The sequence below is a fragment of the Rhinatrema bivittatum genome, chromosome 3 (assembly GCF_901001135.1).
Source record: "Rhinatrema bivittatum chromosome 3, aRhiBiv1.1, whole genome shotgun sequence".
NCBI classification, from domain to species: Eukaryota; Metazoa; Chordata; class Amphibia; order Gymnophiona; family Rhinatrematidae; genus Rhinatrema; species Rhinatrema bivittatum.
Window position 1 is genome coordinate 104,175,157 of NC_042617.1, and position 24,238 is coordinate 104,199,394.

At 43.3% G+C, this 24,238-nt stretch overlaps 1 protein-coding gene across 1 annotated transcript in view; it reads right to left on the reverse strand.

The window, feature by feature from the left end:
• TASP1 (taspase 1) overlaps positions 1-24,238 on the reverse strand; it is a 352,009-nt gene that overhangs the window by 176,058 nt on the left and 151,713 nt on the right. The window contains exon 8 of the mRNA XM_029593555.1: positions 18,324-18,430. Within this exon, the coding sequence (XP_029449415.1) occupies positions 18,324-18,430 (107 nt within the window). The remainder of the gene's footprint in view (positions 1-18,323; positions 18,431-24,238) is intronic.

The window sequence follows — 24,238 nt, forward strand, 5'->3', positions numbered from 1 at the left end:
TGGGGTCCTACTGGCTATAGTGATAATACACTTTACTTAGTGGGTTTGACTGGAATCAGTCAGAAGCACATGTTTATTTCAGGTCAATTCCCCCGCGGCCTCCATCACCAATGTAATTGCTGACATTTAGTTAGATATTTGGGGGTTCATATACTTTAAGCATCCTACACAGACAATGATTTAAATTGATTATGACAATGTTCTCCCAACACAGCATTTACACATTATTGTTTGCTGATATTATGGGCATGATTCAAACTAAATTCAAGCTGCAATTCATTTTTCCACTATAAAAAAAACAAAACAAAGAATCCACCATCCAACTGACCGTTTAGAGCTTTTCCAGAATGTAAATAATTATATGAGACTGATGCGCCATCTAAATCACAGTCTGATTCGGGCCCTTAATAGAAGGGGGCTGGTTTGTTAAGAACATAAGTACGCGCGCGCGTACTTTTGTTCACACAATCGTCGCGAACAAAAGTACGCCGGATTTTAGATACGCGCGTACACACACCGAGCCGCACAGCCTGCCTCCGTTCCCTCTGAGGCCGCTCTGAAATCGGAGCGGCCTCGGAGGGAACTTTCCTTCCGTGTCCCCCCATCTTCCCCTCCCTTCCCCTACCTAACCCACCCCCCGGCCCTACCTAAATCCCCCCCTACCTTTGTTGGGCAAGTTGCGCGCCGCCTCGCATCCCCCGGCACAGGCCGCAGTGCCGGGGAACTCGGGACCGCCCTCCCGGCCCGCCCCCGGACACGCCCCCTCCCGCCCCTTTTACGAAGCCCCGGGACTTACGCGCGTGCCGGTGGCCTATGCAAAATAGGCGCGCCGGCGCGCAGGGCTTTTAAAATCTAGCCCTTAGTTATTTTTATTCTTTATTTTGTACATCTTTTGGGGAAATCAGTGAGGGAAATACATTTTACATCAACTATACGGAAATCACCAATGGGAGTCAAAGCAGCAAAAAGGAAGATTAAAAAAAAATCCCAAACATGAAAAAACAATATTCATTGCTCACCAGACCCTTTTATCTTTTCTTTTAAGAGCAACAGAGCATAGTAAAGAGAAGATAGATGTTCTAAAAGGCATCTAAAATAGCTTCAAAACCACTTAAACATGAAAATAATACAAAAATGATTTGAAATTCAATAAACTTAAATAAAAACAAACAGAAGACTACTTTTTCCCCATTTCCCTTTTTGTTTTCCTAGGTAATTTAATTCCATCTGTTAGACAGAGAAGTTGAAAGGAAAGCCGACCCTCCTCCTCAGTTCTCCATCTTCTTCCAGTGGCATCTGTCCCTGAAGCAACTGGTCCTCCCCCTGGCCCCAACAGCATCATTTTTCTAATACATACCTACAGACTGAAAATAGGCCAGAATTTAACAACTAGGTGGCAGAGTATGGGTAGGGCAATAATCAAAGCTATTTCTGCAGGTCTAATGAAATAGGCTGTTTCAAAACTGCCCACCCTCAACGCAGGTAAAATTATGCACGTTGTTCAAAAATATGCAGTTTTCACCTGCATTGTCTGGAGGTATTCCCAACAGCATGTTTAAGTTGGGGGAGAGAAATAATGCACATGGATGACATTTTCAATTCTACATGCGCTATTTCCAATGGAAAAAGGTCCATCAGAAAAAGCAACACAAAGCTCTGTGGGTACATTTTCCGAGGGCAATAATCAAAGAAAACTATGCACTTAATTTTGCTTTGAACACTAGTGCAAACCCTGTGGGTAAAAAGGGACTTCTGAGCCCATGAATATAATTAATCCTATAATTCCTATTATGTAGGATGGGCCACTTGTGACTGCTATTTAGTAATAATGTTGATTGACCATTTGTCTATCTGTGTGTTTTATCATGCTAATTTTATGAACATCATATTTTGTAATCTACTTGAAATGGTTGATAGGCAAGAAAGAAATGTTTTAAATAAATAAAATTAAAAACCCTGCTTTTTATTTTCACCATTTCCACATAATGCATCCCACCTCTAGAAACTGCATGGGAGAAATAGATGTAGTATAATCAGTAAAAAGGGGAACTTAAGAATTAATATGGGGTTTAACAATTTTTCATTTTAGAATGGACACCAAATCACCAAATTGTTTTCTTCTACACTGACCTACATACTATTTTTTTTTTTCAGAGAAGCGAGACCACACAAAACTTCTGGATTAGAATGCCTGACAAATGACTGAGGTACATAATTACATACAAACACACGCACACATGAGAACAAGCTGAACAATCTGCACAAAACATGTCGATAGTCTTTGTGTGCTCATTTCCTTTAATCTTCAGCTACCTCTCACCCAAAAAAATATAGTGATTAAGTATGAAATGGTGAAGACTTTGTATAATAATTTCAAGCTGCTAGATAAAAGGAAAGAATTGTTACAATATCATCAAAGAGCACGCTATACATTTATGTGCAGCAAGAAAAGCTAGCCCTATTCTTTTTTTTTTTTTTAACTCCTAAAACATGTAACCAATTCTCTGAAGGCTAAAGAATGTGAAATTAAAGCTGTATTTTCCATTTTACAATGCTGTGGACACAGATACAGCAAACAAAATTTAAAAACCCTTCTTGTTCAAAACTATTTAGAGGCAGACTCTTCTGCAATCACTTTCAAGCCAATGCTATATTGTGTGCTGAGCCTTGCGCACAGGCTAACGAGCTCTTGAACGCACATTTTGAACGCGCTAGGATAACACCCAACGTAATAAGGGGATTAGCGCATCCAAACCACCACGTAGCTAATAGCGCTCATCACATGTAAACGCATGTAGATGAGGCAATTAGCTATTACCCCAATGCAAAAAAATCATCATGCGCAGGATGCGCACGTTTTAACATGGAAAATTTATTGCCAACCCCAGGGCTGGCGTTACGTTTTACACACACTAAGCCATCTAAACCCCCACAAAGCTACAAAAAAGCCCCAAATACTGCTTTTCTGTGGTTCCTACCACATTAAGCGGTAGATTTTAAAAGAAGCGCACTTGTCCATGTGTGTGCGCCCCGATTTTATAACATGCGCATGCCAGCACACACATGTTATAAAATCCAAGGGCTGTGCACATATGTGCATCAGATTTTATAATCCACGCACACGTGTGGGCGGCACGCACACAGGGGGGGCCTTATATTACAAACATACGCGCGGCAATGAGATTGGGCCTCTCCCAGTCCGCTCCAATTAAGGAGCAGAGTAGGAGGGAACTTTCCTACCCCCCCCCCACACCTAATCTCTCTTCCCCTTCCCTTCCCTCCCCACCCCCTAAACCCTTTCTCCTACCTTTAGGTTTTTGGGGTTTTTTTAGTTGTTGCTTACTGCTCCGTTGGAGCAGGAGCAACTTGCACGTGCTGGCAGTCGCTGTACCGGCTGCCTCCAGCCTTGCTCCTCCCCCGCCCCTTTCCTTTGTCCTGGCACTTCTGTGCGTAACAGGAGTTACGTGCATGGCCGGGCCCCTTTGAAAATGCGCACGGTGCACGCAAGGCCCAGCCACGTGCACAACCCCCATTTTTCACGTGCGCAACGTTTTGAAAATCTACCTGTAATTGTCTGCTTTCCTAACCGGTGGCTGTGAGCCGGTTAGGAAAAAACAGACATTAACTACACATTAACTAAGCTTCCGTTTTCCTAACCGGCGCACAGCCACTTCTCCTGGGCACGCAATGCCATGGACTCGCTAGGGATGCACAATTTAACCATGGCCTGTCCTTTTTAATGCAACCCCTCATTTAAAAAATGCATCATGCGCCCAGGAGAGGAGGCTTGGGCACATGTTAGGAGAGAGGGTGCTCAATCATGAGCGCCCATTTACACAAGCCGGTACTGCATCGACCTGTTTATTATTTGATGACTTATTTGTGAAGGACATACTATGCTCCACAAACAAATAAAAGGGTAGGGCCGGACAAATTAAAAGCCTTCACAAGTCACAAAATACGTCATCTCTTTAAATGGCTGCCAAATATACAGCGTGGATAAAGTCATATCGCACTGCCTACTGTTGTCAAAGTTTAAAAATGAAGCATTCTTTCCACATTTTTGAAGATCTAAGGGACAGATATGTGAATAAAATGTTCCAGCAGAAAAGCACAAAATATGGAAGCCACTCCTGAAGCAGGAATCAAAACACAGCTGTGTCAAGTACAGTCTTCATAAAAATACTATGCAACATGATAAAGGAAAGTACAGTGTTTATTTTGTATGTCTGACCAAGTGGGGTGCATTGCAAAATTGAAAAAAAGACAGGGACTATGATTATAAAAAGTGGTATTCCCTGAATTTTTGGCAGTTTTTCTCACATATGACTGTCCCATAAAATCTAACAGATATATTTTACTAATATAGAGCTAGTGTTTGTATTTGATTAATATCTAATGTCATCATTACAAGGGATTTGCTGGAGAGAACGCTTCCCTGTACACTGTAAATGAGTCTTTGGGCAGTCATGTAAGTCTAGAAGCTTCGACAATATTATATGTTTAACTATAAAAGAAGGGTCACTTCCTGTATCCAAGGAGATGCTGGTCAGATTGTAAGACTAAGGGCACCCAGTATCCAGCATCTCCCAAAAACACTTATAATGCCTAATAAAAATACTTTGTAAGCAAATCTCCTTATTATTATTATTATTTATAACTTTTATATACCGACATTCAATTGAATATCACATCGGTTCACATAAAACTGGGGGTCAAAAACTATTAGGGAGAAAGGAAGGATAAAGTTACAATTAACAGGGAATCATAAGGAATGGGGAGAGAGAGAGGAACGGTCTAAGAGACCAAGTGAGTGAGATAGCAGGAAGGATACAGCAAAAAAACAAACAATTTTGTTGAGATAGAAACTATATTACATATTATATTTACATAACTGTATGACAGTCAAAGCATTGGTTACCGCAGCACATCGAAGTGACAATCTATAAAATTTGGGGTTTACGAGAGATGTCTATGGGAAAGTTAGGTAGTAATAGGGTTACATAGTTAGAGTTATGGATACCTGGGGGTGAGGACAGGGACTAGGATGGTATTAAGAGAATGCTTGTTTGAACAACCAGGTTTTTAACTTTTTTTTTTTTTTTTAAAGGTGTTTGGACAGTGTTCCAGGCGAAGGTCTGGAGGCATCGAGTTCCATAACGTAGGACCTGCGAGGGAGAGAGCACGATCTCGGGTGAACATGAGCTGGGTAGATTTATATGAGGGGGTAGTTAGAGTCCCTAGGTAGGCAGATCTGGTAGGTCTGTTGGGGGTATAAAACTGGAGAGAGTCATTAAGCCAGTGGATCTCATTATTGTGAAGGGTTTTGTGGATGATAGTTAGGCTTTTGTAGAGGACTCTGGCTGGGATAGGAAGCCAATGGAGGTTTCTGAGGATTGGAGTGATATGGTCAGATCTACGGGAGTTGGTGAGAATTCTAGCTGCTGCGTTTTGCAGCATCTGCAGAGGTCTGGTGGTGGACGCAGGCAATCCTAGAAGAAGGGTATTGCAATAGTCGATTTTTGAGAATAGTGTGGTTTGGAGGACAGTTCGGAAATCGTTATGGTGTAAAAGGGGTTTTAATTTTTTCAGAATGTGTAATTTATAGAAGCAGTCTCTTGTAATGTTGGTAATGTGTTTTTGGAGGTTGAGGGGTCATCCAAGGTGACCCCTAGGTCTCTAACATGTTGTGAGAAAGTGTGAGTAGGGAGAGGAGAAGTGTGAGGGTGGCGGGCTGGAGAGATGAAGAGTAGTTCAGTTTTTGAGGAATTAAGGGCGAGGTTACGGTTAGTGAGAAGTTTATTGATTGAAGATAGGCAATTATCCCTTAATTTAAGGGCATTTGTTACAGAATCGGTGATCGGTAGAAGTATCTGGACATCGTCAGCATATACAAAGTGAGTAAGACCTAAATCTGCAAGAAGTTGGCATAGAGGTAATACGTAAAAATATTGAAAAGGGTTGGGGAGAGGGAAGAGCCTTGGGGAACACCATGTGATAATTTGACTGAGTTTGATTCATGATTGCCAATTTTGACTTTGTAGAAGCGGTTGTCTAGGAAGGAAGACAATCAGTTCAGGGCTGAGCCCGCGATACTGATATCTGAGAGGCAATTGATAAGGAGGCTATGGTTGACAGTATCAAAGGCTGCAGAGATGTCTAGTAGGGCTAGGATGTAAGATTGACCATTATCTAACCCTTTGAGGATTGTGTCAGTAAGGGATATTAGTAAGGTTTCAGTATTGAAGAATTTTCGAAATCCGAATTGAGAAGGGAAAAGCAAGTTGTGACTGTCAAGGTGTTCTATGAGCTGGGCGTTAACTACCCTTTCCATGAGTTTTGCTATGAATGAAAGGTTGGATATCGGACGGTAGTTGGCCAGGACTGCAGGGTCCAGGTTAGGTTTCTTTAGGATGGGTTTGAGGGTGGCTTGTTTCAGTTCATCAGGGACCTTACCTAGGGTGAGGGATCGGTTAATAATTTCAGAGATCGGTTTGGCTATGGCGTCTGGAATGGCAAGGAGCGATTTTGTGGGGATGGAATCTTCAGGGTGGAGGGATGGTTCCATTTTCTTTAGGAGTCTGGTTATCTCTGAGGCAGAGGTGAGTTCGAATGAGATGGATTTTTTAGTGGTAAGGGGGAGGGGGGGTTGTAGGGAATTTCGAGATAATATTGGTGATTTTGGTGTGGAAATAGTTAACTAATTCCAAACACTTGTTTTTGGCATCTGAATCAGAGATGGGGGAGGTGTTGAGTTTGTGAGGGAGGATACATACGTAAAAGGGCTTTGGCATCATATTGGTAGTTGTGGATTTTCTGGATGTAGTAATCTCTTTTTATTTCCAAAATGGAGGTTCTGTAGGTGTGGAGGGTGTGTTTGTAGGAAGCCTGAAGGGCTGGGGATGGGTTTTTGCACCATCAGCAGAAGTTTGCTGCATCAGCAGAAGTTTGCACACAAAAAATGTGCACATAGCTGCAGTGTCCTCTGCCAAGTGCACATTATTACATCAGGGCTCAATGTACTTTATATGTAAGATATTCTAACTCTCTGCACAGGCTTGATAGAAGAATCTGTGGCAAAATGCATGCAATTCAGCAGCCAAAATTTTTAATTCTCTGGCAATCCTGCAATGCAAAGTATGTGCATATATGGCTATTTCACTTCTTACAGAGAACAATCTGACCTCCTTTAAAATATAATCACTACTTTGATAGTAGTGGAAGATGATCAGATACAGATACAAATTCCCATCAGCAGCAGACTTTCTTGACCAGATCACAACAATTCAATGTTAAAGGTTTGGCATTCATGGATATCAAACCTATTAATCAAAGTTTCATTTTAAATCCAGTTTTCATTCTACTGCTAACTTCTAAGCATATAACACGACTATTCACAGTTATTAGTACTTTCATGACAGATAAAAGTATTTTTCTACCTTTTCTTCTTCTTTCTATGGCTGATATAGATATAGCAACTATAATTTTACATTTATGTGCTGAATCGGACAATTAAATCAGGATTTGCAGAGTGTATCACTCCAATATCTCCTTCACATTTGTATATCAAGCACTGCGTCATATGATTCATGGTCTGTTCTCGATGGCTACAATTGGAAAATGTAAAGACTCTCCATTTTACTTTTGTATAACAAGTATCCGTATCTTCCATGATTTGAACAAATACAGTTTAGAGTTGCCCATAAGTGACACATATCACAGCCAGCGTCCTTCTGTGTTGGATTTAATACAAGGTTTTTATTGGGATTTTTGTGAATTCTATTCAGTTTTCCAAGCTTCATCAGTATTAAAGGCACATTTTTTAAGGTTAAGCACAATGGTCTAGAAGGGTCATGGCCATTTATTAAGGTCCCGGTGAAAGGAAAGATATTTGTTTACTTGAAATCACTGGACTTCTCGCAGTGCTTTTGCTTTGTGTTGAAAGGATGAAGAAGCAACATTTGACAGCATAGGTAGCCAGTGTTCTAGCAATGTGCTGCACTGCTGTATTCAGCAGAATGTCATACAAATTCTTCTGGTCCATGCTGATGTGCAGTTCTAAGCTATAGAGCACTCAAAAGCCAGTGCTGATATCTACACCACTAATTCAGATGCTCAACTAGTGGTTGTCAACTTCTGGACTGGTTGACTTTCGTCTTGGCAACTATCTTCTTTAGGTGATCGAGAAAAGTTAGAGTTGGATCACACTGCACATTGTTGTCATACTATGTTCATATCAGATGTACACAATCATAATCAGGGAATGATTTTTGCTAGTTGCAGCATTAGATATTTAATCCAGACTGTATCAAACTGACAGGTTTTCAAAGGCTGCAACAGCCTTGGAATTCTTCTAGAAACCAGATTTGATATACACTGTAAGAACCAAAACTTGGTCACAGCAACTATGCATAGGCCAGAATCCAACCTGCTCATCAGAAATCACTGCTTCAATGAAAGGGGAATGTATAGGTTGTGCAAAGGAATGATACTGACCTATAGCTTCATGAGTGGTTTGACCAGTTTGGGTATTGCAATTATCACCTCTCCCCCCACCATGTTTTAGTATGCATCCAGATTTCATGGCTTTGATGATCCATTTCAGTATCCACTAGAATCCCTTGGGCCCTAACTGATGAACAAATTACAGAGGATACTAGCCATGCTAGCTGCCTTTTGCTTTCTTTTTCATTGCAGTCAACCTCTCCTTCACTTCATTTGGGTGGATGACAGTGGGGGCTTTTAGAAGGACTGAAGTGATTGTCCAGCATAACTGGCAGCAAATCTGTCTGTTACTTGTTGATTTTGTCAAGTGGTCATTTCGTATTGTCTACCAATTTGAAGTTGGGGTGGAGTTTTGGAATCTGATACTCCAGTGGCTTAGTGGGTCCAAAGTGTCACAATGACTAGAATGTGTGAAATTAAGCCTTCAACATATTCAATACACCTTTGACATATGACAGACTAACAAGGCCTTTACAACTTGTGGACTGCCTGACTGCACTGTTCAAGATCCTAGATATCTTTTATTCAGCAGGTAGCATATTCTCCCAAGTAGCCCTGAGGAATGTTCTTTCTTGATGGCGGCAATGAGAAGTCCAATAAAGTGGTGATAACGTTCCAATGTCAGAGAAATACAGGTTACCACTTTTTCCAAAAACTTCCCTACAGCAGACCCAATCAGCTCTAAGTTCCACCAAGAATCACAGGAATCTTGATGCTAATGGGCTTATGTTGGCTTTTTAGAGAAGTTAAGTATTTGGCAGGATGTATGAATTATTTTCATTGAGCTGAATGGAAATTTGATTGCTATTTGGGATTGTAAAACAGTTGTAAATCTCCCTTGGACATCCAATCCACACGGTCCTTGCTATCAGCTTTATTTGCTTCAGAGCTCCATACAGTATGGTGGCTATTAATGTTCACAGCTGGAATTGGTGTACTTGAAAGTAAGTTGGTTGGGGCCATTCCAAATCAAGGGTCTTTGTATATGTTGGTAATGAGCAGCTCTCCTCTTTTTATGGCAGTAGTATAAGCGGCTCTTAGCACCTCATTAAGACAGTCATAGCTACACAGTGTATTCCTTGTGTTGATGTCTAGGTTATGCTAATGTGGCACTTGCTAAGCATTCTTAGTTGTTTCTATGACATTTTATGCTAATGTGGCAAGATCTAATAACATTGGGATCCGCTACAATCTCCTGTGGTCACCCGTCCCGCCCCCAGGGTCGCTCCCTCAACAAAAGAAAACAGAAACCAAAGTGGCTGAAGAGGCCGCAGCTTTATTGTAATTATAACGTGAAAAAACTACTCCCAGCACAAGCCCATTTAAACTCCAGACATCAATCTGATGTTGCACGGCTGCCCGCCATATTGCCTAGCAAAGCAGCGCTTAATGTCCTGGCCACCCGGACCGCTAAAGTCGGCCTACAGGCTCGTGTACCTGCCACTAGCATGAGGTAATGCTACTTGCCTCATGCCCCCCCCCCCCCCAATAAAGCTGCCGCCTCTTCCCTGAAGAAACATTCCAGCGCCTCCTGTATTGCATTATTAAAAAGGTCATAGTCAATGTCAAACAGATGTATTCGGTCGCATCTATAAAGGCAGTCTGCCCATTCATGCTTTATCTGAAAACCGCCGAGCTTCCGCACCCATTGGCCCACCTGCCGGTTGATCTTTTTGCAACCCCGCTTCCATAGTTTACTATCATTCCATTTTATTCAGTGGATAATGTCTGACCATATGAAGCATGTACAGGGAAACCAGGACACTAGCTCGCTCGAGTTAGTCTTCATGTGGCAAATTGGTTGTATGCAGGTCCAGGACCCAATCTCGTTCCACCCAGATATATAACAATGATGTCGGGCTTGGCCAGCGTGTCCTTCCTGAGCTAAGCAAACTGGAGGAGCTGGTCCTAAGTCATGCCTCACTCGCCCATCCATAAAATGTTCATGTCTCGAACTGCCAACCGTAAGTGAGACCTGTACGACCAAACTAAAGCCCTCTTTGTAGCCCAGTGAACAATGGAGTGTCCAATAATCCAAATAATCCTTTGCCATTGGGATGAATCTGAAGAGAGATTAAAAGGAAGAAAAACAGGTTATATGGTCACGCCTGATCCATCCTGATATATGAGTAGATGACATCGGACCTTCATCTACCAGCTCTTTGAATGGTGTTCATGTGCAAAGCAGCCTGGGCTGCACTGGTGATCGCTTAGATTCTAAAGGAATGGGTCCCAAATTCATTGGTATTGCACCCTATGGTGGTCAGCGCCCAAGCCCAAACCTGCCAAGAACTGGTATCTGGTAAGGGCTAGGTGGTCAGCGTGAATCAGTAGAAATTTGCCGCCGTCGGGTCGCAATGCCAAGAAATTCTGCACAGGACAAGTAACCTGCGATGTTGCGCATTTCAAGCATAGCCTGCATCCCCTAGCCTCCTAATCTGTTTTCGACCTTTGTAGGATTATTTGGACGGAATGATCGGATACCTTGATGTTTTGGATCAGTATGCCTCGGAAACCTGTGTCATTTTTGGAGGCAGTCACCAGTTTGCTAATGCGCAGCGTGCCAAAAAATGTCAAAGAAAAGGCGGCTCAGAACAGCTTAACTTCAGACATGCAAATGGACCGTAAAACCTGCCATAGTTGAATGAGCAGGTTGTGGGTAATTGGGTGCCTCGCGTCGCTCGGTGGCCCTGTCTTTCTAGCCCACTTTATCAATATTTCTTGACCAAAAAACTCTTGGTAGGGTCACCCCAACCCTGGACCTTGGAGAAGAACGCAAACCCAGCAAGCTGATTAAACACTACTCCTCTAGATTTTCCACTGTCCTTAGCCCAAGCTATATATTTGACAATTAAATCCTCCTGGACTGGCCCTGCGACTCAACCATGTTGGACACAGCTGCATAGGCTCTGCAATACACCTTCCATGTAGCCGGGGCTACCGATCTCTGCAAGAGGTCTTGTGCCATGGTGTTCCAATGTTCCACAGGCACTCCGGAACTGATGTTCCCTCCTTGTCCATTCTGAGTACCTGTTTGTGAAATAGATTCCATTTAGCTCTTGACAGGGCATCTGCTATGCTGTTATGAATTCCGGGGATGTGGCGCACGCGTATTAAGGTAAAGGCTGGTGAGTACCACCTCCCTTAAGAGCTCGACTACCTTGTGGCTTCTGGCAGACTGCCTATTTATGACCTGGACTACGGCCATATTGTCACACCAGAATATTATGTGTTTATTGCGCAGCTTGTTGCCCCATATTACCAAGGCAACCAGGATAGGAAAGAGCTCGAGGAAAGAAATGTTGCATATCAGGCCACTGTTCTGCCGACCAAGAACCCTGACAATACACACCAAAACCCTAGTCCCTTGATGCATCTGAAAATGTACCCAGGTCACAACTAGATATGGGGGGGGGGGGGGTCCTGCCAAACGAAGATCCCATTGAAATTGCTCAAAAAGGATATCCATATTGCCAAGTCCTCTTTTACAGTCCTCGTGATTCTGATGCGGTGATATGGATGGCTAACTTTCACTGTGCTGGCAGTTAGCCTCCTCGAGAAGGCCCCCCCGAGAAGGCCCCCCCCCCCCATCAGTATGACCCAGCATGAGAAGTTTAGGGTGCCGATGAGGGATTGCACGTCCACTAAGGTCAGCTTCTTGGCTGACATCACGTGTTCAAGCATACGGTAAAAGTTCCAAAGCTTTTCCTGAGGCAATCAGGATACCATCGCGGTAGAGTCCAGCTCGATTCACAAAAATTTAATCACCATGGTAGGACCCTCCATTTTTTCGTGCACTAAGGGCACGCCAAACTCAAGAGCTATGCTGTGAAATGTGGACAAACGGGGGCATGCCTGAGAATCCAGAGGACCCACAAACAAAAGTCTAGATTGTGTATTACGGTCTCCAGACCAGCTTTCTGAGCAGTAGCCCAGTGAAGGAATGAACTAAAAAGCTTAAAATATGCACATGATACGGAGCCCCCCATTGGCATGCAATTGTCAAAGTAGTACACACCTTTGAAACAGAAACCCAGTAACGGGAAGCTGTTGAGGTGGACCAGAAGAAGGTAGCAGTTTTTTTCTAGAATTTTTATTTTTACACTATGCGTTCTTAGGCTTTTGATTTTACTCAAAGTCCATATATTACCTCACTTAAGTTTTAAATTGCTGTATTTTGTTTTATTTTCTTAATGGATTGGGTCTTACTTGGACTTGCCTTGTAAACAGATATGAAGTCAAAACATGAATGTCGGTATATAAAAAGTATATAAATAAATAGAAAGCAGACTCTATGTCTGTTTTGGCCATGAGGGCCCCTCTGCCGCACCCGCGGAGTAGGACTATGGTGCTGTTGAATGAAGCATACTGCACTGTGCACTCCTCGTCTGGCAGATGATTGTTCACTGAGGCTCCGCACGGGTTGGACAAGTTTAGAATTAGCCAATACTTGCCCAGTTTCTTCTTTGAGATGACAGCCAAAGGGGAGAGCATCATTTTGCTGACAGCAGGAAACTCAAAAGATCCATGGCCAATTCCGAATCCAGCTTCTGCTGCACCAAGTCCACGTGCCTCACTGCAGAAGGGGTGTTTCTCTGCGTGCATGTCTTTAATGTCGCCCTGAAAAAGTATGGAGAAACCGTATCAAAAACTATCCCGCAATTGTTTTGCTGGTTAAGCCAGGGCCACATGGCATCCAAATTTTATGGAGATAGCGAGATCACGAGTGGGCTATATTCCTTTGGGCCTGTTATTACTCCCTCCATTGTTTTTTCTTCTGGCATTTCATGGCTGGGTGAGTGGCAAGACAAACAGAGCAGGCATGCTTAAACTTTCAGTCTTGAAAGCCACAGGAGGATTTATTATATTGCCAGAAGGTGCCATTGATGGAGGCGCTTGAAGCAGCCTGGCCGGATTGTATCGTTTGGTGACCTGACCTGACCGAAGGCAGAGTGTTAGTGCCGGCATCTGCTGCTTTGCTTTTCATCTGCCTTAACCAGAACCCTACGTCCTGGGTGTCCCAATACATAAAGCGATTCTTCTCCATTTTATCTGTAAACAACTCGTCATAATTGAGCCAGGCCCAACCATCGTATTCTCTGTAGGCCTCCAAAATGCTGTCGGCTTAGCTAAGCATGGGACCGTACTGACAGGGATCATCATGGTGGTCCACACTTGTCATTTGCAAGAATGCCCTTGTCCAATTGATTGTGTTCCTTGGAATTGGCTTGTCAAAACTGGGTGCCTGGTCACGTTTGGTATTCACCTTCCTGTCTCTTCCTTTCCTTCGCCCTTCAAGAATTCTGAAAATATCTATGTAGGTCTGCTTTTTGATCTTCTTCCACAGAGATCTGTGAACACTCTCCCATAACTGTGATAGCACTGTCAGTGCTGGGGGGCCTTCTGGCTGAGTCTGCTGTGTTGGCCTCGTTCTTTTCTTGGTTTTCATCCAAGAATGACTCTGAGTTTGAGGAGTCTGATGAGCTGTCAGAACTAGAATCTGATCTGGCCTTCTACCTGTGTTTGTTCCTCAGCCTACCCACCTTCTTAGCTCTCTCGCCCTTATCTGCGCCTGATTTTTCGCCCACGACCCTAGATACTTCACCCGCAGTTGCCCTCTGAGACTCAATTATACCGACTCCAGGGTCAATGGATGTTGCGGCCACTACACTCAGGCCTCCCGCGTCACTCGCCTTGTGTGGTGTGCCATCTGGGCTTGGTGCTGATGCTGCTGTGAGAGACAGAGTTTCCTGGGTGAATGGGCCCTGGACAATTGCGGGAGCTTGAGACCCCGGTGAATCAGTGGGGGAGTCAAGTGTACCGGAGGCTGGTGACCTCGCTGGGGGTCAAGTGTTCTTCTGGCTGTACTCTGTTCCGGGAGAACAGTTGCCCCACTTACCAAGCCTGGATGGGCCAAGGTCCCTACGGTTGCGGCGCTGACACGTATTCTAGCTGCCAAGGTAAAGATTCAGGCCCCATGAAGTAGGATGGCCCCGTGTAGGCTGGGCCACAGAGTAATTTGTAAGCATTGGAGGATAATGGTGCCTGTGAGCCCAGCTTTGCATGAGGGTCCAGTACATGCCGTGAGGGATAAGACTGCTCCCGGCCATGTGATACCCCATCCTAGAGGGAAAGGTCGCAAGAATAGGACCGCGCAGCCGGATCCATCGCTGGGGATCCCGACGCTGCTAGAGGCCAATTCATGTGTAGGCTGAGTGCTGGTTTCGCAGGGAGCTGCAACAGTAGAGTGTCCGGTAGCCTCAATACCGGTTGGACCTGGGAAGCTCCTGTAAAGGGCGAATTATGCTGCAAAATTGAGTCTGATGGCCCTAGGACGCAGGGGGGAGCAGCGGCGTCTTGGGATGCTTGGGCAGGCCTATGTGCTGCGTCGTGCAGCCTTGGGGGAGAGGCGGTGGGTTTTGGCCCCCTGCATGAGGTAATTAGGGCCTACTTCCTCAGTCTCCCTCCTACGTTTTGGCTGGTTAGAATTCTGTTGGCGCCAGCCACTTGATCTTGCCTGAACTGCTCTCTTCACTGTCCCTCTCTCGGTCCCTCGGCACCCATGTGGCTCGGATTCGGCCATTGTATCTTGCACCGTTTTAAAATTGTGAACCACTTCTTTCAAACTGGAAATGAACCAGCGACCAAGCAGCTCAAATTTTTCCTTAAAGTTCTCTAGTCTACCAGGTGAGCTATGGAAGGAACTGTCCCCAACAGCCCGATGTAAAATCGGACGCCTGCTTGCCCCTGCCCTGTGAATCGGCCAAATATCGAAATCGCAGGCCCCCCCCCCCCCCCCGAGCAAATAATGTAACGCTTGTACTTGCGAGCGTGGCACTGTGTGCTAGATGACAGCAGTAATCAGACACCTGTCTGCAAACTCACTGGCCAAGGAGGGGAGAAAGGGCCAGGGTGCCCGGGCCAGCAGCTTAAATCAGGCCGGTGATGCGATCGCTGGGCGCCCGACTCCAGCCGATGACATGCAGTGTCGCCATTGCCCAGGGGTGGAGGGAACCCGAGCCCCCCCCCCCCCCCCCAGAAAACAACTGGGTGGTGAGAGCGGGGTGATCCAACGCAGCGTAGCCCTGATGTTAGTGACGGGCCATCGGCATGAGACCTTGAAAATTTTTTTTACTTGTTTCTATCAAGTTTTAACCATTGTGATTTTGTTCCTCTCAATAAAATATTAATAGGTTAACAAATATGAAAGTGTTAAAAAAAAAATAGATGCTGTGATTATGAGCAAATTCTTTAACAATCTATACATATGCAGCATCACTAAGTCAGAGTCGATAAGAAAATTACTCAAGAGTCCATGAGCTCTGAAGTATTTTCCATATTCTTGTCCTCTTTTAAGTTAACAAATTTTAAATATTTTCAGCAATATTCGAGACTGATAAATAAATGGTGACTACACAATGGTTGTCCACTAAAGATTTTATTGTCAATAATCCTATAACATTACATGTTGCAAAAATCATATAAGAAAAAATGCTAGTAAGCGGAAATTTAATTAAAACAAATGAGTTAACATTTTTTTTTTATTTCTAGCTATCATTTCTAGAAACACTGTAAAAGTCCTAATAAAGAGAGTTACTTTTTTTTTTTTTTTTTTTATAAATGTAGCTCTTTGATACTTGGCTCACTGAGTGACAAAAATTGAGGATCATTGAAATAAATTCGACATCTAACACAACAGTAATATGTATCCTGTTTGTGCTTTATAAGAATGACATCTTGTTTTTAATCTGTCTAATTCTAAAAGTGACTGTTCTAGTCAGGGCCGGCGGAAGCACTAGGCGAACTAGGCGGTCGCCTAGGGCGCCAGCTTCCCGGGGGCGGCACTGCCCCGGTAAAATTAAGAGAGCCGCCGCCCCCCCCCCGATAAAAATAAAACAGCCGCCGCCGGCAGCCCGCCCCAAAAGACCCATCTGACATCCCCCAGCGGTTCGCGTGGCTCCCGGTCCCTCCCGCTGCTCTTTCTTCCCTGCTGCCATTGCCGCCGGGCTATCAGCACGTTCAAGCCCAGCGGGAACGGCAGCGGTGCAAAAAAAAAAAAAAGCTGTTGCATCCGCGGCTGGTCTTCTTCCCGCCCCCCCCCCCCCCTTTGAACCGGAACAGGAAGTGATGCGCGGGAAGAAAGAGAAGTGCTGCGTGAAAAAATAGCGGCGACAGCAGCATCGGCCCCCGAGCAACTGAAGCAGCCGGTAATCGGGAAAGGAGAGAGCAGCACGAGCCTCCTGCGGCCGATGGGATTCTTCCTTCTTGGCCTGCAGGGGCTGGAGGAGGAGGAGCAGCTACCGTTTGTGCTGGGGGGGGGGGGAGGAAGTGAGTGAGAGAAAGAGAGAGAAGCAGCCAGCCTGCCTGCCTGCCTGCGTGTGATTGAGAGTCTGTGTGTAAGTGAGAGAATGTATTTGATGGAGAGCATGTGTGTGTGATTGAGAGAACTGGTCAGAGAGCTGATGTATGTGTATATGTGAGAGACAATGAAAGTGACTGCTCAAGGAGATGACTGATGTGTGAGACAGTCAGGGATGTGTGTGTGTGTGTGTGTGTGTGTGTGTGTGTGAAAGAGAGAAAAAGCATGGAAGTGAGAACTCTGGGTATGTGAGAAAGCATGGGAGTAAGAAGCCTGGTGTGGGGGTGTATGTGAAAGAAAGCATGGGAGTGAGAGACTGGTGAGTGTGTGTGTGTGTGTGTGAAAGAGAGAAAAAGCATGGAAGTGAGAACTCTGGGTATATGTGTGAGAAAGAAAGTGATTATGAGAGTGAGAAGCCCATATATGTAAGTGGAACACGGGAGTGGGAAGCCTGTGTGTGTATGGCATGAGAGAAACTGTTCAGGAAGGTGTGTGCCAAAGACTGTTTGGGAGATGATTGGTGTGTGAGAGACAGAAACTGGTCATGGGGGCATGACTGATATGGTGTGTGTGTGTGAGAGACATGGGCATTAAGGAAGAGGACCATGAGTATAGAGCTTAGCCACTACTGCTGCTTCTGGTGTGTGCTACAGCCTGCATGGAAGAGGAGTAAGAGAGCTGCTGGAGGGGGTAAGTAAAGATGGCTTTTTAAGTTTATTTTTCTTGATTGACTGCCATTTTAATTATTTAATATTATGTGATGTGTCTGCTTTTTTTGTTTGAGCAACAAGTATAGCTTTGGTTTATGTTTATTTTATTTATTTTTATTTATTTATAAAAGAGTTTCTATACCGTCGATAAGACAAATCATCTCAATGGTTTACATGGCATAAAAATGTCAAATAAGTGTTCTGTTATAAATACAGACTTCGTTATTTTCATTAATGCACAATGTAAGTTAATTGTGTGTGTGTGGGGGGGGGGGGGGGCGGCATAGCTGACGTTTCGCCTAGGGTGCCTAATACCCTTGCACCGGCCCTGGTTCTAGTTTGTTGTTTGGCTTTAGCTGTCATAGTACCATTTGATGTATTAGGCTAGTGAGAAAACTGCTGGACAGGGTTGAGCTGCTCACCATAGCCAATGCTTTTGCAACCCTGATCACAACTTATTAGTCCGAGAGACTGCCATATCAACAGTCCAATTTTAGAGACATACAAAATAAAAGAAAAAGCAAAAGTACAAACATGTAATAACTATTAAAACAAAAATCCTGTATAGTGTTTAATCAATCACAAATACAGAGTACATTAATGCAGCTTAGTATACAATATACAATGAAAAATACACATTAAGTGTCAATATTCCTTTGTTCCAGTTTAATACATAAAATTAATTTCACTTGTACTTCTGCTAAATACCAGTAATTATAAAAGGTTTTCTCTGATATTTTTCCACCAACCTTTTCACTTGATTGTCGTCTTTTTTTTAATTGAATGAGGTCTGTTTCCACTTTTTCAGCCAACTCTAGTTTTCTCTTGTTCCTCTTGAAAGCTGCTAAACTTAATTCTAAAAACAATTAAAGAGGGAAAAGCAGGATTCAACTTAGATACACAAAAACAATGTTACAATGATGATCTGAAAAGACAAACACAAGCACTGGATAACAAGCCAAGGGTGTGCAAGTGTAATGAAAAACACATGATTTCCGGTATGTTTCCTCTGCATATATACACCTCTTCAGTCACATCAACATAAGCATACAACTCTATTTAAAGAAGGTTTTTCATATTTTCTGAAGTTGGACTAAACTTTTTGTTTTATTAAACAAAATTTGGGTAATATATAAAATACATTAGTGCTTAATGGAATAATAGTTCTCATAATTCAATGAATATGCTGTCAATGAAGTACACAAAAATTCAAGGCATTCATTAATTTCAGTAAAATTACTACTGCAAAATTAGGTTTTAAATGTACCTTATCTAGAAAATCACAACTCATGGAATCAGAATACAGACTCTTAGTGCTTGACTTTCAAAGTGACATATTAATCCTGGGGAAATTCTGCGCTACTGCACGTGCCTGCGCATGCATGTTATAAAATCGGAAGTACATGTGTGCGCGCCGGGTAGCGTGCTCACATGTATGGCCCGCGCGTAGGTCTGAAAATCTATGCCATAGCGCGCATTTTATAACAGGCCCAGCCACGCGCATAAACCCTGGTATGTACACAAGTGCCGGGCCTCTCCAAAGGGGCTGGCTGGGGGGCGGGGGCTGGGCAGGGAGGAGGCCAGCCGGGACAGCAGCCATTAGCCATTGTTCCGGGGAAGCATGCGCTGGCAGCCGGCGCAGGGAGATTACTGCTGCTCCAGAGGAGCAGTAAGTAATAAAATAAAACAATTTGGGAAATTTAGGTTAGGTTAGGTTTAGAGGGTGGGGAGTAGAGGGGAAAGGGAAAGAAGGTTAGGAGGGGGGTAGGGTAGTTCCCTCCCAGTCCACTGCTTAATTGGAGCGGACTGGGAGGAAACTGGGAGAGACCCGATTGCGTCGCTATGCGTATTTAGCAAAAATCCCCCCCCCCCCCACTGCCCACATATGCACACGCATGTTATAAAATCGGCATGTCCATGTGCGCGCACCAGGAACCGCACACATGGACGCGCACGTGCTCCTTTTAAAATAGACGCCAAAGTTTCTTACTGCTAACAGGTGTTCTCCAAGGCCAGTAGGATATAAGTCCTCACATATGGAAGACAATCTGAAGAAGTCTGAGGAAGAAAATGTACTCAAAAGCTTCTAGGGGCCACCACAACTCTTCTTCAGTTGTTTAATTCACAGCATGAAGCACCAACTCCAAGGGAAGGCAGGCAGATTTTGTGAGGACTTGCATCCTGCTGTCCGTGGAGAACTGGTCAATTGAAACAGAAAGCTTAGGTGACTTTCTAAGAGCTACAGTCCACTCCAGATAGAATGCTACGGTTCTCTTGGACTCCAAACTGTGCACAGTAGGCTCACCCTTGGGGATACAGTGCGTGGCCTGGGGGAAAAACTTAAAAGGACCATTGACTGGTTGAGGTAGAAGTCTGACACTACCTTGAGAAGGAACTTAAGATACATGGACAAAACCATATAGTTATTTAAAAACTTGGTATTACTTTGTATGTTTAAAATTGTGAATATTTTTAATGTGATCTGCATTACATAAGTTGTACTTAGCAAGAGCAGACTACAAACTGTTTTAAAAAAAATAAAGATCTCAAAAATAACTGATTATTAATAATACTTGTATTTATATCAGTATATAAGCCAAGGGGAATGCAAGAAAACAATTACAAATTATATACTAAAGTACAAATTTTAATGAAATAATTTTTAAAAATCCTACAGAATATATGGGGGCTTATGGGGGCTATCAATCATGGTCCCCCCTGTCTCTTCTGCGTTTTAATAGGGTTCTCGCCACCAGAGGAACTGGAGAATAAGCATACAAAAGACCCTCTCCCCAATCTAGGGAGAAAGCATCTGATATGAGCTTGCCTTCGATCCCTCTTCTGAAGCAGAAGTTCAGAGGATATACAGAACCACAAGACCATAAGAACATAAGAAGTTGCCATACTGGGTCAGACCGAGCATCCATCAAGCCCAGAATCCTGTTTCCAACAGTGGCCAATCCAGGTTACAAGTACCTGGTAGGTACCCAAACATTAAGTAGATCCCATGTTACTGATGTCAGTTATTTTCCCTTAGTCAACTTGTTTAATAGCAGTCAATGGACTTCTCCTCCAAGAACTTATTCAAACCTTTTTTAAACCCAGCTACACTAAACTACCCTAACCATGTACTCTGGCAACAAATTCCAGAGTTTAATTTGCATTGAGTGAAAAAGAATTTTCTCAGATTAGTCCAGGTTTGAGAATATTAGAGTTTGTAATACAGTGCAGAAGTCTGCCATTGTTAGTAATAGCATCAGTCATTGTACAGGGTGGCCCATGGAAAAGTAGCCTGCCTCCAATACCAGTGCATTGAAGGCAGGCTACTTTTCCATGGGCTACCCTGTAGTATAGCAGCTTGGTGTAAACTGTTTCGATTAGTTTACTGATGTGCATTTTCATTGACAGGAAAACAACTAGATGAGAAGCTAAGTCTCGTACTTGTTCTGAAAGATTTATTTGAAAATTGCACAGGTCCATGACTGGTGGTTTAACTATTGAAGTGCTTCTACTTAGCTAGATGATTTCTGTCTTTTTGGGGTTTAGTATTAGTTTTAGTTGTGAAAGTTCTTGTTGAATTGTTTTCATGCAGTTGGAAAGAATCAAGGCTGTATATTCATATGATTTGGAGAGTGGTATGTAGAACTAAGTCATCATTATACAAGAGGAAAGATATTCCTAGCTTCGTTAGTAGTTTATATAGAGGGAGCATGTAAATATTGAAGAGTGTTGCTGAGAGGGCTCAGTCTTGAGGGACCTGTTTTACACTGGAAGGTGTCAGATATATGGTTGCCCAGTTTGACCTGGAATGTTTTGTTAGATAGAAACGATTAGAACTAACTGAGGACCTTGTCATCAATCCCAATGTTTCTCATCTGATGGCATAGTAGACAATGGTCCACTGAGTCAAAGGTTGCTGTTAGGTCGATTAATACAAGGCAGTAAGATTTGTCTGTGTCTAGCCCATATAGAACGGAATCCATTAGAGAGAGAGGATTAATGTCTCAGTTGAGTGATGTTTCCTGAATCCAAACATCACTAGGGAATAGAATATTTTGATCTTCCAGATGATGGTCGAGTTGGGTTAATACTGCCTTCTCGAAAACATTTGTTAGGAACAGTAGGTTGGATATTGGACAGTAGTTGTCCCAGTCATCTGTTCTGCCAGACCTTTTTTTTTAGGATTGGCTTTATCACTGCTTGTTTTAGTCCATTTGGGACTGTTCTTTCTGAAAGAGATAGGTTAATTAATCTTGTGATTGACTTAGAGCCTGATTTACTAAGGCTTTTCTCCCATTCTGTCTCTATGGGAAAAATGTTTAATAAATGAGGTCCTTAGTGATTACCCCATGTATTTCTTTCAGGGAGCTGGCTGGAATTGGGTCACATGGGTAAGGGGCAGGTTTAATTTGGTAATAATGTAACTGATCTCCAGCTTTGATTCTCTGTCAAATGCTGACCATTTAAGAACATAAGAACATGCCATACTGGGTCAGACCAAGGGTCCATCAAGCCTAGCATCCTGTTTCCAACAGTGGCCAAACCAGGCATAAGAAACTGGCAAGTACCCAAAAACTAAGTCTATTCCATGTTACTGTTGCTAGTAATAGCAGTGGCTATTTTTTAAGTCAACTTAATTAATAGCAGGTAATGGACTTCTCCTCCAAGAACTTATCCAATCCTTTTTTAAACCAGCTATACTAACTGCACTAACCACATCCTCTGGCAACAAATTCCAGAGTTTAATTGTGCATTGAGTAAAAAAGAACTTTCTCCGATTAGTTTTAAATGTGCCAAATGCTAACTTCATGGAGTGCCCTCTAGTCTTTCTATTATCCGAAAGAGTAAATAACTGATTCACATCTACCCGTTCTAGACCTCTCATGATTTTAAACATCTCTATCATATCCCCCCTCAGCCGTCTCTTCTCCAAGCTGAAAAGTCCTAACCTCTTTAGTCTTTCCTCATAGGGGAGCTGTTCCATTCCCCTAATCATTTTGGTAGCCCTTCTCTGTACCTTCTCCATCGCAATTATATCTTTTTTGAGATGCGGCGACCAGAATTGTACACAGTATTCAAGGTGCGGTCTCACCATTGGGCGATACAGAGGCATTATGACATTTTCCGTTTTATTCACCATTCCCTTTCTAATAATTCCCAACATTCTGTTTGCTTTTTTGACTGCCGCAGCACACTGAACCAACGATTTCAATGTGTTATCCACTATGACGCCTAGATCTCTTTCTTGGGTTGTAGCACCTAATATGAAACCTAACATTGTGTAACTCTAGCATGGGTTATTTTTCCCTATATGCATCACCTTGCACTTATCCACATTAAATCTCGTCTGCCATTTCGATGCCCAATTTTCCAGTCTTACAAGGTCTTCCTGCAATTTATCACAATCTGCTTGTGATTTAACTACTCTGAACAATTTTGTATCATCTGCAAATTTGATTATCTCACTTGTCGTATTTCTTTCCAGATCATTTATAAATATACTGAAAAGTAAGGGTCTCAATCCAGATCCCTGAGGCACTCCACTGCCCACTCCCTTCCACTGAGAAAATTGTCCATTTAATCCTACTCTCTGTTTCCTGTCTTTTAGCCAGTTTGCAATCCACGAAAGGACATCACCACCTATCCCATGACTTTTTACTTTTCCTAGAAGCCTCTCATGAGGAACTTTGTCAAACGCCTTCTGAAAATTCAAATACACTACATCTACATCCTGCTTGTCCTGGGATAAAGCAAAATTGCTTACCTTGTAATAGGTGTTATCCCAGGACAGCAGGATGTAGTCCTCACATATGGGTGACGTCACTGGATGGAGCCCTATCACGGGAAACTTTTGACTGGCATACTGAGCCCACTGAGCATGCCCAGCATGCCATGATCCCTTGAGACACGGGACTTCCTTCAGTCTCGTGTGTAGCAATAAGCGTTAGCAAAAATAAAATAATAAAACGTATCGGACCCAACTCCATGGGGTGGTGGGTGGGTTTCGTGAGGACTATATCCTGCTGTCCTGGGATAACACCTATTACAAGGTAAGCAATTTTGCTTTATCCCAGGACAAGCAGGATGATAGTCCTCACATATGGGGTGATTAGCAAGCTATAGGCTGAGTCACTCTTATATTGGACCAACAGCAAACAACTTGTGCAACGAGCACAACAACTGGTGTACTGTTGGAAAAAAAATGAGGGAGCCTGAAATCACAGCAGGTTGGATGCGGAAGGAGTTGGGATTACGCTGGAAACAAATTCTTTAAGACAGATTGTCCGTAGGCTGAATCTTGTCTTCCTTCTTTGCCAAACAGTAATGAGCTGCAAAGGTGTGAAGAGAACTCCATGTTGCAGCTTTACATGTCAGCTATTGGTACTGAACGATAGTGTGCTACTGAGGTTGACATTGCTCTTACTGAGTGTGCCTTTACTCCCCCTTGGAGAGGAAGGCCTGCTTTTTCATAGCAGAACTCTATACAGTCTGCAAGCCAGTTAGAGTTTGTTTGCCCACTGCTTTACCCGGTTTGTTTTTATCAAAAGAAACAAAGGGCTGAGTGGATTTCCTATGGACTGCAGTGCAGTCTAGGTAATATGCAAGTGCGCGTTTACAGTCTAAGGTGTGCAAAACCCTCTCACCTTGATGAGAGTGAGGTCTT